This window comes from Crocodylus porosus, unplaced genomic scaffold (genome assembly GCF_001723895.1).
Source record: "Crocodylus porosus isolate Cpor-Errol unplaced genomic scaffold, CroPor_comp1, whole genome shotgun sequence".
NCBI lineage: Eukaryota > Metazoa > Chordata > Crocodylia > Crocodylidae > Crocodylus > Crocodylus porosus.
The window spans coordinates 33267268-33283293 of NW_017728943.1; the positions used below are offsets into that span (position 1 = coordinate 33267268).

Here is a 16026-nt window from a genome sequence, read left to right on the forward strand (position 1 = left end):
ATTGGTCTCTTCTCTTATATATGTTGCTGTTTTTTTAACAAATGAAGGCACTGGTTTAGGAAATGCTTACATTTTCCACTGGTATTTGCCATCCACAAAGGTTAAATCATTACAGTTGAGTGCTGACAGCAGGGAAAGCAGGACAGGAATAGGTGATAACACTAATGAACATGCATTCCCACTGCTGTTTTCTGGCAGTGAATTTTACATGTTCATCCAATTCCAGTTCATTTTAGTTGTTGTTCTCTGATTTTTAGTTTTTAGTTTAAGTGCCCCCCTCTCCACCACCACCATTTTGAAGCACAGGGAAGCTGATACACAAGACACTGGAGGTTGCTGGAGTGCAATAATTACCATGTTCCAGTAGATTCGATCAATCGTGCCTACTCTGATTCACTATAATTATAACATGTCAGAGCAGCCTCCACGTTCATGTACAAGCACTCAATGAGAGCAGAGGGAAACTTCCTTATTCAAGACCAGTGTTTCTCAACCGTTTTTGTACCAGGACCCATGTGGAAACATCAGCGGTCAGTCCTGATCCAGTACCCCTCACTCCTGACCCACTGCCCCCAACACTCAGGTCTCAGCCCCCTCATGTGTGGGGCACAAAGGGGGGGGGTGGCAATTAGTCGCTCGCAGGTTGGAACTCTGTCAGCCTGCAAGGGAAAAGCCACGCGTTACCACATTTTTTTCTCCTTTAAAGGCTAATCCATTTTTAAAGTTTGTTTACAACCCTGTGATATATTCTTGCTACTCACTTTTGGGTTGCAACCCACGAATGAGAAACACAAGCCCCTAATTCTTAGATGGGTGCAAATAAACTGGCCCATCTAGGTATGTTAGGTTTGAATGTTGTGAACCGTTTGCTTGTTTATTTACTTTTTATCCACTGCATCGTGAAGAGCTTAGCCTTTGAGCAAATATATAGCAGCATAGCGTGTGCACATTAATACATGGCTTAGATAATGTATGTATGCATTAATTTCCTTGACAGCGTAACAGTAAAATCCCAAGCTCCCTGTTGATCTGCTGACCATGGAACAGACTGAAAAATTATTAAGTATTGCATTGCTAATAAACTCCTCCTGGATCGTATGTCTGTGATAATAATGTGTTTGGAACAACAATTTATGAGCCTGATAAGCCATTAAAAAGATGAAAATAGTTCTTCTGCATCTTAATACATTCAGAACCACGTTCTTAGTCATGACAGGGCATTCCATTAGTCGACAGGACCACCTGTTCCTGCTTTCTATTAATTAACATACAAAAACTATGCTAATGACTGTTAATGTATCCATTTACATTAAGGCTCTAGAGCACTGTTTCATAACCAAGGTTCTCCAGCACCCAAGGTTCCCATAGCACCCTTTTAGGGGCGCCTCCTAATATTAGCAGAGTTAGGTGTGCCAACACTTGCAGGCAGCTTACGACAGGGGTGTCAAACATAAGGCCTGTGAGCCAGATCCAGCCTGTAACGCTGCTGCATCTGGATCACTGGGCTACTGCAGAGTCTGAGGCCCTGGGATCCCAGTGGACATGGCCCTCAGTGGCAAGCAGGCGAGTGAGAACAGGAAGCTGAACAAAGGCTGTAAAACAGAGCCCTCAGTCTCCCTGTACCTGCCAGGCCCACCTCTGCCTGAACTTCTCCTTCATGGCAAGCAGCTGTCTGGTTCATGGCTGCTTGCCCCATTGCCACCACAGTGACTGGCCCAGGGCCTCAACCGAGTCTGACCCCCATTATTTATAAGATAAACTGAGTGAAAGCTAAGAGCTGGCATTTTCTGAGGGGTGCCTTGAATCTAAAAAGGTTGAGAAACATTGGTTTAGAGCAGGGGTGGGCAAAATATTGCCTGCTGGCTGGATCCAGCCCATCAGGTGCCTACCAATTAATTGTATACAGCATGGCCCATGGCAGTGTGCACGGGGCTGAGCCCTGTCTACTCCCACCCAGGGTAGTGCATGCTGTGTTCTCACTCTCCCCTGCCGGAGGGCCCCAGCCCCAGGCAGTGTGTACAGCTTCTGGGCAGGGCTGTTGCTGCTGCTACTGCAGCCACCTGGGGAGCACCCTCCAGCGGCTCTTTCTCCTATTCCTGCTGCAGCACTTCCAGCAGCAGATAGGGAGCAGAAACAGCAGCAGGCTGGGGGAGAGGGGGAAACTACAGCTGGGGGCTAGGAGCATGAGGGTGGTAGAAGCATGGGGCCAGAGCTGGGTGGGGCTGTGGCCGGTGGGAGTGTAGCACAGGCTGCCTCAGGTGGAAGCAGCTCCATGCAGAGCACCAGGGAGCAGCTGCAGGCCAAGGGGTGAGGGGGCAGGCAAACTACATCCACACCACCCGCACAAGCTCTGCTGCACATGTCCCCACCCCTCCCTCCCTTCATCCCCCCACTCACCCCCAGTCAGCTCCCAGGATCTAGCACTTAGGCAGCCCCACACATGCATACACCCAACCCACACACACTCACACCCAAACCGCACCCCCCACCATACCCACACACATACCCTCCCATACGCCCCATCCCACTATACCCACATCTACCACATGCACACCCACCTCCAAGCACACACCACATACTCCCCCATGTACATCCCCTACCCTCCTCAGTTTATAAGAGTAAGACTTTATATTGATCTATTATATACAATCAACTCTATAGACACTACATAAACGCATATCAATCAAGACAAAAATATTTTTGAAGTAAAATTGAAAATGTTATAGTAGACGTTTGATTTTTAGTATATGATTTGTTTTTATCTATGCTTTGTTAAAATGATTTCTTCTGAAAGATTTTATGTTCGTGGCCCTTGACTTAATTAGTTTGGTGACATTCTCTGAGAGACCCAATGCCCCTGAACCCCCCACTGATTGGTCGAGGGTGATGGGGCAGGTTGTTAGAGGGGTCAAAACCCCTCACTACCTGATAGGTCATGCCTATGCCTTGTCGCCTAGAGGGCAGAACTTCTGGGGCCCCAGAGGCAGGTCATACACCATGAGGGCAAGTCCTATGGAGGGGCAGTGTTTCCCAGGCAAAGGATCGACCTTCTGGTGTCTGGGACTATATGATGGGGGCAGGGGATTCTGGGCCAACAAGGAGGTGAGCAGAGCAAGGTTTGGTGTCGGGTGGGTGGGACTTCTTATGTCAAGGACCATGCAACAAGGCAGGACTTCCAGTTCCAAGATAGCAACCCTCCCCCTCCCAAAAGAAGTACTTCTGGGACAAAGGGAGGGAATTCTGGTGGCAAAGGTCAGGGGGCTAGGGGTGGGACTTCTGCTCCCAAGATGGTGACCAGGGATTAACAGGGATTAACAGTTTGACAAGGGGTGTACCCTTGCAGCCCTCAACTGTTCATCAAAGTCGTTAAGCAACCCTCCAGTCAAAATAATTGCTCACCCCTGGTCTAGAGCTACGTTCATGCAGTGTAAAGCACGGTAAAACCTCTCAAAATGCCAGGGTGTGCAAAAAACAAAGATGCCAAGGAAAAAAACAACCCTGAACTTGCTTGAACTTGAGAATTTTTGTTTGAGAAGTTTTGAACTGTGCATTTTACAGCCTAAAGATTAATAGGATAAAGTATGCATTTAATAAGAAAACGAAAATAGTCCTATAGGAGTTTTATACAAGTAAAAGTAGAATAACAAACTTGGCATTTTCACTTTAGTCCTGAAACAGCTTGCTATTGTTGATCAAATAGTTGAAATTCATTTTTTAAAATTGAATTTTAGTTTTAGAGGAGCTGTATCTTAAAATGCACGTTGGATCAGCATTAAACCTTGGGGGAATCCTTTCTTGAGTTCTTTTTCTTACTCATCTTTTATAATTTCTTTTTAGGGTTATACTTCTTGGTAATTTTTTGGCTCCGTATTACTTCATGTGTTGTTACAAGTTAAAATATATATTATGGAACCTTTAGTTCTAGAATCACTTAATGTATAAGGACTTTCATAGTTCCATAGTTTCATAGTTTCTAGGGTCGGAAGGGACTTGAGTAGATCCCCTGCCATGGCAGGAAAGAGTACTGGGGTCAAATGACCCCAAGCAAGGTATACATCTAGCCTCCTCTTAAAGACCCCCAGGGTAGGAGCCAGCACCACTTCGCTTGGAAGTTGGCTCCAGATCCTAGCCGCCCTGACACTGAAGTAGCACCTCCTGATATCCAGCCTAAATCTCCCCTCCGCCAGCTTGTGACCGTTATTCCTGGTCACTCCTGGCAGTGCTCAGGGGAACAGGGACTCCCTCAATGCCTGCTGGTCCCCCCTGACTAGTTTGTAACAGGCCACTAGATCCCCCCTCAGCCTTCTCTTGTGGAGGCTGAACAGGTTCAGGTCCCGTCGCCTCTCCTAGGGCCTTCCCTGCTGCCTCTGGATCATGTAAGCGGCCTCCTCTGGACCCTCTCCATGTTGTCCACGTCTCTCCTGAAGTGCGGTGCCCAGAACTGGATGCAGTACTCCAGCTGCGGCCTGACCAGTGCCACATGGGGGGGAGGATCACCTCCTTATTATATGCCCTTTGAAGTAAGGATGATGTTGCTTCATGTATTAGGCTTGAGTAAGAGCAGGTTTTCTAATATACTCCCTTCTTCCACTCTGTGCTTGTGGCTTATCTCCTTCAAAAACAAATGATGAGAAAATGTAACCACATGTGCTTTCTCTCGAATTACAATTGTTAAAAGCAAGTGTAAGAACAGCCAGCTAGAAACTTTATTTGTAAAGTTTTCACTCGGAGCAAATGGTTAAAATCTCATTTTATAAATACCTGAAATGAAGGGGTTTCTTTATTGGAAATACTGACACAACCTTATCTCTCAAGCACAGGCAATTTGTGAACCAGCGATACTGTTTGTTTTTGCTAGATAGTAACAGTTCTCAATTTATTATACACCCTAACATGCACATATAAAATTATGCTCCTGTGAGCTGAAGGGTAAAGCCATTTTACCCATTTTGATCACCAGTTGTCATCCTACTTGTCATTGGGCAAAGACTAAATGCCTGCTTCATGTTTCACTTTTTTGAAGGGGTTTTGCTGCAGTTGCTATATAGCAGCTGTGACATTCAACAAAAATTATCCAGTCGGTCCAGTCTTGTTCTCTATAACTAGAGAAAATTACTATGATTAAAAGAAGAAGAATGATAGTTAACCTCTTGTTTGATTCTTAGTATGGTTTTTATAGTACTTAGGAAGGAAAGCTGTGTAAATCTTTCCAAGTTTGGTTTGTATTGGATTGATGAAGTTCCTCATCAAATCTCATTCCTCTGTTTTTATGGATATTGGAATCTTTTAAGTACTTGCATTTGTTGAACCAAAAAAAGTGATAGAAGCAGAAGTCAGCAAAAACCCAGGCAAATGTTGTGAAGTTCTGGGAGCTAGTGAATCCATGTCTGTGCCAAGGGCCACCTATGAATATTCTCTTATGTAGGTGGAATTTTGGCAATGAGAGATGAAAAGCACCTTAAAGATAATGCATGTGGAAAACTGTGTTGGAGGTGGTACGCAGAACAAGAGCAAAATGGAAAGATTTCAAAAGGGAATTGGCTGTTTATATTGAGAACAAGGGTATCTGGAGTCATAACTGTTAATGCAAATAAAGCATTTTGCAAGGGATAAAAAGCCTCATGCTCCAGCACATAAACCAATCTCTAACTGTTAAGGATTAGGACAAGATGTTTGAAGTAGCAGATTAAACTGCATCTGCCTAGTGTAGGCTTCTTTCACATTGCTCTGAAGCATCTGGTCCTGGCCAGTTTAAAAAAAGAGAGGATATTGGATTAGATGAAGCTTGGGTCTAATTACAATCTGGTAACTCCTATGCTTTTTACAGAAGTCAACAGATTTATTTGAATTTGAGAAGGTAAGAGGGTAGATATAGGTGTGGTTTGTTTCAACCTGGCTCTCCAGTGTGATGCGTGCATGTATTGCTGTAATGAGCAGATGTGATTTGGGCAGACATGTCACTACCATGATATGTATGGTATGTATAATTATGTTAAAAAGTTCTAGGGTTGCCAACATTAGAAGAAAGAAGCAGGCAAAAAGAAGCAGGTGGTGTCAAAACATCCTGTGACTGCTGATTGTCTGCTGTCTGAGATGACACAGTAGGTGGCACAGTAAGGCAGACAGGTCATGCCATAGCAGAGGGTAGTATATAAGAAATGGCTTCTTGGACTGTAAGGGAGAATCTGCCATACACAGAAAAATAGTGTCTATTCAATACTGCATGTAAGAATAGGATTAGAAAAGTAATTGCACTTAAAATATCTCTCATTTGAAAAAAAAAGTTAACAAGGCAATTAGTTTGTTGATGTCAGTCTTCTTTTTGCTACTATCAATCGTTGTGTTCACAAGGGTTTTGTTGTTGATTGATAATAGCACCTGATTTCAAGGAATTTAGAAGCATCTTCTCCAATAAATTCCTTGGCTTCTCTCTCTCACATGCACACCCACACATTCACATGTGCGCACGCACATGCAGTTTCTTCAAACAGCATTAGATATCATTTTTTGCATTGCCAGATGTTCTGGTTGGATCTTCACTGATGTGAAAGGAATGCTAATTTCTTGGTAACTAATGCTTTCATAGGTCAGAAAAGTCAGGGGCATGTGCTTATCTTTTTTTTCTTTTAATGGTTGATAAGAAAAGACACCAGGCATTTAGTGGAAGGTGATGGCATGTATCACCTCCCACATGTTAATGTTTTAAGGAGTAGGTTTAAGTTTTAAACTATCTCCCTGGGTGGGCTTTTTAGCAATGGAGATGATTATTACAAATTGTTCTTCAGTGTTTACATAAGCTCTTAATTATGTACTTAATGTATTTGCCAGCATTTCACTCAGTGCAAAATAGTGGGTAAATTGTCTGTCCGGACAGAATGGAGAGCTTAGTGCATTTTTCGCATTTCTGCTTTAACTCAAATGTTCTAGTAATTTAAAATATAATGTTACGGCTTTCATTTTCAGTTAATCCCTTACAAAAGTATCTTCAAACATTTATTGCATTATTATATAAAAGGTGTCTAGCTACAACTGTAAGGGAGAACATGGAATAACACAATAGCTATATAGAAGCATAAGACCAGCAATGGTAGAATGAATAGTAAAGAGTAAAGTGAGTATTTTTCTCATTCTTTGTAGATGTCATTCATACTGTGGGGCCAATAGCAAGAGGCCATATCACTGATATTCATAAAGAAGACCTGGCAAATTGCTATAAATCTTCCCTGAAACTGGCAAAAGAAAACAACATCAGATCAATTGTAAGTACTGTACAATAAATTATTTATTCTATTCTCTCCATTTTGTGTTCGTGCTTTGGCATAATTTTTATATGAATAATATCTGGATTCCAGAAATCTTCATAAGAATGCATGCCATGCATAGTGTGGAAGAGCTAGAAGTTAGATGTTGTTAATGCAACATTAATGGCAGAACAAAAAATGAAGACATTATAAGAGTGGAAGAAAAACTGAGCCTATACTCTAGTTCTGTCTTCAAGTTACTATCTCATTAAGAACTGACAGGGAGATCTCTACTCCAGCAGTTACTTTACATTACATGATCCTACTGAAAAACTGAGGCGGCGGCAGTTAGTCAAATGGTTGACTCCACAGAACAATGTCTTGCTGAGTGTAATCCTGTGGTTTATTCTGTCAATTACAGTTCTGTCTAAAAATAAACAGTTGGTCACATAAGATCAGCTCACCAAAATCTCCCAGTATAGAACCATAGAAAATTAGGGTTGGAAGGGACCTCAGGAGGTCATCTTATCCAACCCCCTATTCAAAGCAGGACCACTGCCAACCAGATCATCCCAGCCAAAGCACTGTCTAGCTGGGTCTTCAAAACCTCCAAGGATGGAGATTGCATAACCTCTCTGGGTAACCTGTTCCAGTGTTTTACTACCTTCCTAGTGAGAAAATTCTTCCTAATACAGTATCTAACCTAAAGCTCCCTTGCTGCAACTTCAGACCATTGCTTCTTGTTCTGTCATCTGCCACCATTGAGAACAGTCTAACTTCATCCTCTTTCCAACTCCCTTTCAGGTAGCTGAAGGCTGCTAGACTAAATAAGCCCAGTTCCCTCAGCCTCTCCTCATAAGTAATGTGCCTCATCCCCCAAACCATTTTTGTTGTCCTCTGCTGGACTCTCTCCAATTGGCCCAAATCCTTTCTGGGAGAAAGGGCAGGGGGGAACTGAACATGATTCTCCAGATGTGGCCTCACCAGTGCTGAATAGAAGGGAATAATTATTTCTCTTGACCTGCTGGCAACACTCCTACCAATACAGCGCACTATGCCATTAGCCTTCTCAGCAACAAGGGCATGCTGCTGGCTCATATTCAGTTTATGGTCCACTATAACTCCCAGGCCCTTTTCTGCACAGCTGCTGCCCAGCCAGTCAGCACGGGTGCATAGGATTGTTCTGTCCTAAGTGTAGGACTTTGCACTTGTCCTTGTTGAACCTCATGAGATTGCTTTAGGCCTAATCTTCCAATTTGTCTAGTTCACTTTGAATCCTAGTCCTACCCTCCTGTGTATCTATTACTCCACCCACAGCTTGCTGTCATTTCCAGACTTGTTGAGGGTGCACTGTATGCCATCTTCCAGGTCATTGTTGAAGATATTGCACAAAACCAGCCTCAAGGCTGACTCCTGGGGCACTCCACTGGATACCAGCTGCAAACTAGATATCAAGCCATTGATTACTCCCCTCTGAACCCTCAGCCAGTTTTCCATGCACCTTACAGTCCATTCATCCAGCACATACTTCCTCAGTTTGCCTGCAAGGATGTTGTGGGAGACCATATCAAAATCAAGGTATACCACATTCACTTGTCTCCCCACATCCACAGAGCCAGTCACGTCATCATAGAAGGCAATCAGGTTGGTCAGGCATGACTTGCCCTTGGTGAATCCATGCTGACTATTTCTAATCTCCTTCTTCTCCTCCAAGTGCTTATAAATGGATTCCTTGAGGATATTCTCCATGATTTTTTCAGGGCCTGAGATTAGGTTGACTGGTCTGTAGTTTCCTGGATGCTCCTTTTTCCCTTTCTTAAATATAGGCATTATGTTTACCTTTTTCCAATCATCTTGAACCTCTCCTGATCACCCTGAGTTTTCACAGATGATGGCCAACGGCTCTTCAATCTCATCAGCCAACTCCTTCAACTCCCTCCAGAGCATCCCATCTGGCCCCATGGACTTGTACACATCCAGCTCTTCTAAATAGTACCTAACATGTTCTTTCACCATTGTTGGCTGCTCATGTCCTCCCCAAACTGTGTTGTCCAGTGCAGTAGTCTGGGAGCTGCACCTGCCTGTGAAGAATGATGTGAAAAAGGCATAGAGCACTTCAGCCTTTTCTGCATCCTGTGTTACAAGTTTGCCACCCCCTTCAGGAAGGGACCCACACTTTCCCTGATCTTCCTCTTGCTACTGACAGACTTGTACAAACCCTTCTTGTTACCCTTCACATCCATTGCTACCTGCAACTCCAATTATGCTTTGGCTTTCCTGATTTCATCCTTGCATGCCTCAGCAATGCTCTTATACTCCTCCCTAATTGTTTGCCCATGTTTCCACTTCTTATATACTTCCTTTTGTATTTTAGTTAACTGAAGAGTTCCCTGCTAAGTCAAGCTGGTCTTCTGGCATACTTGCTAGTCTTCCTGCACATTGGGATGGTTTGTTCCTGCACTCTCAGTAAGGTTTCTTTAAAGTATATCCAGCTCTCCTGGACTCCTCTCCCCTTTAGACTAGCTTCCCGTGTGATTCTGCCCATGAGTTCCCTGAGGAAGTCAGTCTGCTTTTTTTGAAGTTCAGTGTCCTTACTCTGCTGCCTTCCATCCCTCAGGATCCTGAGCTCAATCATATCCTGGTCACTGCTGCCCAAGTTGCCATCCACTCTTACATTTCCCACCAATTCCTCCCCGTTTGTGAGCAGTAGGTCAAGAAGAACATGGTGCCTAGTTGGCCACTCTAGTACTTGCACCAGGAAGTTGTCTCCAGCACGGTGCAAAAACTTCCTGGATTGCCTGCACACTGCTGTATTGCACTCCCAGTAGATGTCAGAGTAGTTGGATTTCCCCATGAGAACCAGGGCTTGTGATCAGGAAACTTCCACTAGCAGTTTGAAGAAAGCCTCATCTACCACTTCCTCCTGGTATGGTGGTCTGTAGCAGACCCACACAACGGCATCACCCTTGTTGCTGTCCTCTCTGACCCTCACCTAGAGAATTTTGACAGGCCTATCTCCAGTTTCATACTGGAGCTCTGAGCAATCATATGGCTCTTTTACATAAAGTGCAACTCCTTCTCCTCTTCTCCCTTGCCTGTTCCTGAACAGTTTGTCCATAATAGTGCTTCAGTCATGTGAGCTCCCACCAAGTCTCTGTTATTCCAGTCATGTCATAGTGCCATGATTGTGCAAGGACTTGCAGTTCTTCTTGCTTATTTCCCAGGCTCCATGCATTCATGTACAGGCACCTGAGGTAACTAGTTGATTGCCCTGATTTCTCAGTAAGAATGACAACACCTCCCCTGTTGCTCCATCCTGCTTGCTGTTTCTCCAAGTCACCCACTTCACCATTTACCTCAGGGCTTTGGTCTCAATCCCCTGGCAAACCTATATTTATATGATGACCTGTAATTAGATTCTTAATTTATGACCTGTAAAAAGTTGTTTTATTATGTTCATATGAAATATATATCATGCTTTGTATAGCAAATTGTGAAATTTTCAAAATTAGAAAGTATGTGTCTACCTGTACACACTTGCATAGACCAAAAATGTTCATTTACATTTGATGATGTGCATGGTCAAGAGCTTGTTTGTTGCAGTTAGGTGCCGAACTGGTTAAGTGTGAATACAAAGGTCTGCTTTACGTGCCCTGTTGGATATGTACATAAGTAAGTCAGGTATGTGATTTGTCCCTGTAAAGAAGGTATGAGAACCTATGTGAACAGTTGTGCAAGCCTACCCTGGAATTGTTTTCCTAACAATTATATGAATCAGGTGAACACTTCTGTATGGAGGTTTGTGTTTATAAGGAGATATCTTAAGAGATTCTAGGTGGTGTCCAGATTCTCAGTGGGTATAAATAATCATAGCTGTACTAATATAAGAAAATAAATGGGTAGCCTATATCTACCTTTATTTATCCTGATGTAATCACCAAAGATCATTTTACATGTTAACTAAAGGATACAGTACTCTACTAAAGGGTATAAGCAGTTTGTTTCTGATTAAATGACCAAGAAGAAAATATGTGAGATTATTAAAACAGAATTTAGGGAGGCAAGGGATGGGTATCAATATGGAAAATGTCAAGACAAAGTTAATCAGAACTGGGGAAGGAAAGAAGAAAATAATGTTTCATTAACTGTTTCAGATAAAACAACTTTTTTAACTGTGACTTGATTAAATTATTTGAAGCAAAAAGCAGTTTGGTTTGAAGATATCATAGGAGACTAAATGTAAATGTTCCCACATTTAAGTTAATATCTTCTTCTGATTCTACAACAAATTCAACTTTTATTGGAGAAAATTTGATGAGGACCATGGTTTGTAGGGTAGAACTAGAACAGTGTTGTATTAACTTGAGTTTATTGTAGATATTTCATTTGCTTTATTTCTTACCATTAATTATAAAAGGGGCAAACAGTTTCCTTTTACAAAGATCAGAGGTGGAATGACAAGGTTTATTTGTATATGAATAGTAAAACATGTATAAAGTAATATGGCAACATTATAGCATTGTCCTTTTTCTGACATCGCCACTAGGTTTTCTAGCCAGTCTATTTGCCAAAAATGGTATTTTCAGCTAAATCAGATCATTAGGTTAATTAAGTTGAAAACTAATCCTCTCCTAACATCTGTGGAGATACAGTCTTTTTCTTGAAGGTCCACCCAAGTCCAGCAGCCTGTTGGATGTGTGAATGGGCATAAACCATACCAGTTTCTATAGCCAGTGGCAAATAATTGAGTGCAATGTGGCTAGCATCATATTCGGCTGTCTTTGATTCTCCAGCCTGAATGACCAAGTATCCATTTACAGCCAAGTCAACTGGTGACAGATTTTGGCATACATCTGGAGGCACGTTTCAAACTCTTATCTTCTGGAAGTATAAACAGGATGCCTTAACCACACTGCTACCATGCTCTATACAACCTGCCTTGCACATGTAAACAGATAAGTAGTTAAAGTCCCCCAAATATGCTACTATTTCCACTATGTGCCCAGACCACACAACCATTCCATTCATGCTGTTGCAGCTTGTGTGTTTAGCGTTGAAGGTCCTTATCTATATACCTGCTAAAATGATGACTCTTATATTGATACTGCTTAGCATCTTCTAGATTATTTGAAATAGTTGTGTTTTAGCTTGGGCTCTAACTCAAGCTATACCAGCAGCAGCTCAAATAATTAGGTGTTAAATTGGGTTTGTGTGAGTGTTACTGTGGGGTAAGTCTTCATTCACTAATTTATTTGGAAAATACATCTTAGTGCTCTAGAACCAGAGCAGACAGTTGCTGCTCACTGATTCCTGCTTGGAGTTACAGTTGCTCAATCCATGTTCATCGGCTTTTAACTCCTAAAGCTAAAAAACCTCCCTTACTCTAAAACAGGAGTTTTCATCTTTTATTAATAAGTGTACCCCCAGCAGCCGGACATGGAGCCAGGGAAGGAGGATATGTAGGGCATGGAGAGGGGGTGGCATGCAGCAGACGTAGAGCAGTGGAAGCATGGGGTGGTGGGTGGCAACGGCGGCCACCATGTGCTAGCTTCCCCACCCCACTCCACATCCAGTTGGGTGGGTGGGGCCTGTGTAGCTTACAGAGGGGTGCCACTGCATTTACCTCATCCAGCCCTGCTCCTGGGAAGTGGCAGTGCAGGGTGGTGGATGGCGGTGCTCCATCCCTGCCCTCCCGTGCATATCCCCTGGGTCCTTCCCAAGTAACCCTAGGGATACACATAGCCCCAATTGACAATCCCTGCTCTAAAACATCTAGTCTGATTGACTAGCTGACTTTATATCCCATCACTAGAGAAGTGATAACAAGTTAGCTTGTTACTTTTAATTTTATGTCATGAAACTAAAAACATTAATTCTAAATTATTTTTCGCACTCTTCCTGGATTTTTTTAGACCCATGAGAATGAATATTCAGTGAAAAAAATCAGTTGCAGTTTTTCTTCTTTGCTGTGGTGCTGTTATTGCCAGTACGGTCTTGCACATGTTGCTGCAGCTATATTCCTTCTTGCCATGTCCTCTTAACCCTGGAAAGGAAGTTGGACAGTAACTTGCTCATTTTACTTTAGTCAGACTGTGAGAATAAATTTCCTAATAAAGAAGAGTTTGGTTAGCTACTTACTGTTAAAAAAAATACTGGGTATTGGCAGTGAGCCACCAGATCAGTAATTATGGGAACCTATACATGTGCAACAAGGCTGCTGCAATGTGCTGTAATGATGGTGTTTCAGAGAAGGCTGGAGTGTGGTAATTACCACGTTTCAGCAAACTCCAGCATCTCATGTGTCAGTGTCCTCAAACTGAAAAATGGCAGCAGGGGTGCTTAAACTAAAGCTTGTTTGATGACCTTTAAAGTGCCCCCGCCACCATTTTTCAACATGGGGATGCTGATACACAAGATGTTCTGAGCGCTTTAATTAAAGTAACTCTCAGAGCCACTGTAATTAAAAAGAGTCCCCCCCACCCCACACACACACACATGCAAACTCCTGGAGCACATCTTTACATACCCTATATGACTTTTGAGTAACTGTGGACATTCCTTAGTATTCTATACTTATGGGAGAATCTAGAATTAGTTAACTCATACACATGGAGTAATACAAATACTTATAGAAATATGGAGGGTTGTTTCTTTTTCAGAAAGTAAAGGTTTTGACCAGAGGAGAAACCATCCTGGATTGACGTCCTTCTGGTAAGAAGGAATTGATTGTGGGCATGGGCACCATAAAGATATGCAGTGCTACTCTGGACTACTTGAGTTACATGTACTAAATACTGGGTGTGTCTATACGAGACATTTACTGCAGAGTAGACTAATTAGTTCTGCAGTAAATGTCTCACATCTACATGCATGGTCCTATTAGGCTGCAGGAAATGAATACAAGTACTATCCTACTGCAGAGTTTTTTACTCTGGAGCACCACACCAACATGGCTGGTTGGGGCATGAGGGTGCTTGCTTCAGTTCAGGGGCAGCCTGCCAGCTAGCCCCATACTGGAGCATCCGTGTGTCCCAGCTAGCCCCTCCACTATTGAGCCAGGCTGGAGCAGCCCTGGGCTGTCAGGCTGAAACCCCGGGCCCTCAGCCAGGGCTGCTCTGACCTGGTTCAGTGACCTGGGTGCTGTGGTCCCAGGTGCATGTGTAAATGCAGTGCCTGGGGCAATAAACTCTGGAGCAAAAGTGCCAGAGTCTGTTGTATCACATAAATACGTACATGTAGACACACCCACTAACACACCCAGGGCACTGCCTTACTAACAGAGCTGGGAGCAGAGAGGCGATTCTTACTTATAAGCATTAAAGACTTTTATGTAAGTATTAAAATCCACAGGGAAGAACCTAAGCTGATGTAAAGAGTCTTTGGTCCAGTGACTTCAAAGTAGCAATGACCATTTATAGTAGGTGAAAATATGCCCCCTTGAATGGAAGAAGCCTGAAGCAATCTAAAAGGTACAATTCATTAAGAAGTAGCAGACTACAGTTCTTTTGAAAAGCGGAATAGAAAGACAAGAAATAGAAAAAGGATTTCACAAGATACAGCTCAAAAATCTGAGAGTAAGAATAAAGGAGTGTTTTAGAAATAAGGGAAAGGGGAAGGAAACAAATAAAAATATTTACATGCTTAAAGAGAAAAAAAAAGAACGGCAACAAAAGTACACAAATTGAGCAGAATGAGGGAATGTTAACTAAAGGTGTTAAGGGGCTTTATTGCTTTCACAGATGTAGTTGAAACTGTAAGAAGAATAATGTTGAACAAAAAAGTGAGCCATGCAGAAATACAGCAGGAAAGGAAATCAGCTGTGTTTGTACAGCTTTTTACAAATTTTCTATAACCAGATGATAAAGAAAGAGAAACTGGGCAATTATGAAGGAACAAAGATGATAAAGTAGCTGTTGAGTAAAAGCAAGGGAAGGAATACTTAAAGGCTGATTACATGTAAATGAATGTGTATAAATGAGAGTGTGTCCTGGCATATTAAAGAAATTAGTTTTAAAATACATCAAACTATGAGTAGTTATTTTTTAAAAGTCATAGAAGCAGGAAGAAACCAAAGACTTGGGGAGGGGGGATGGGAGGGGGTGGTGAATGTTACTTGACTTTAAATAGGAATAGCTAGAAAATCTAAAAATTAGTTCATGTCTCACTTGGAAAAAAAAAATTCAAAGTGGCTTGAATGTGAACAGCATTATATAGACTTGAGATTGGCTGAAACTTCATAAACAAAGAGTAATGATAAATGGCAATGTATCCTGCTGGTGGAAGGCATGCAGTGGGATGACTCAAGGTGCAGGATTAAGCACAGTTTAATTTAACATCTTTATTAATAATTTTGACAAATGAGTAAACTGCTCATTAATTAAATTTACCGATGATACTAAATTAGGAGGTGTTGCAAACACTAGAAAGGGACAGCGATATGATGACAATTGATATAGAGGGACTACAAACACAGCACTTGATCTAACACCCTTTAGAGTCTATGGAAGTTTTTACCTTGACTTTAATGGAAACATTACCAGGAATTACAATAATGTTATTCAACATGTGGGAATATTTACATTTAGCAGCGGGCTCGGTCCTGGGGCCTGCGCTGTTCAATTTCTTCCTCAGCGATTTGGACGACGGGGTGAAATGCAACCTGTTTAAATTCACTGATGATACCAAAATTTGGGGTGAGGTGAGCACACTAATAGGGAGGGAAAGACTGCAACAAGACCTGGATAGGTTACAGGAGTGGGCTGACATAAACAAGATGCGTTTCCAT

At 42.4% G+C, this 16026-nt stretch overlaps 1 protein-coding gene across 1 annotated transcript in view; it reads left to right on the forward strand.

Annotated features, from left to right (window-relative positions):
* Nucleotides 1–16026, forward strand: part of MACROD2 (MACRO domain containing 2) — a 1470564-nt gene that overhangs the window by 845749 nt on the left and 608789 nt on the right. Inside the window, exon 5 of the mRNA XM_019549129.1 lies at nucleotides 7138–7259. Within this exon, the coding sequence (XP_019404674.1) occupies nucleotides 7138–7259 (122 nt within the window). The remainder of the gene's footprint in view (nucleotides 1–7137; nucleotides 7260–16026) is intronic.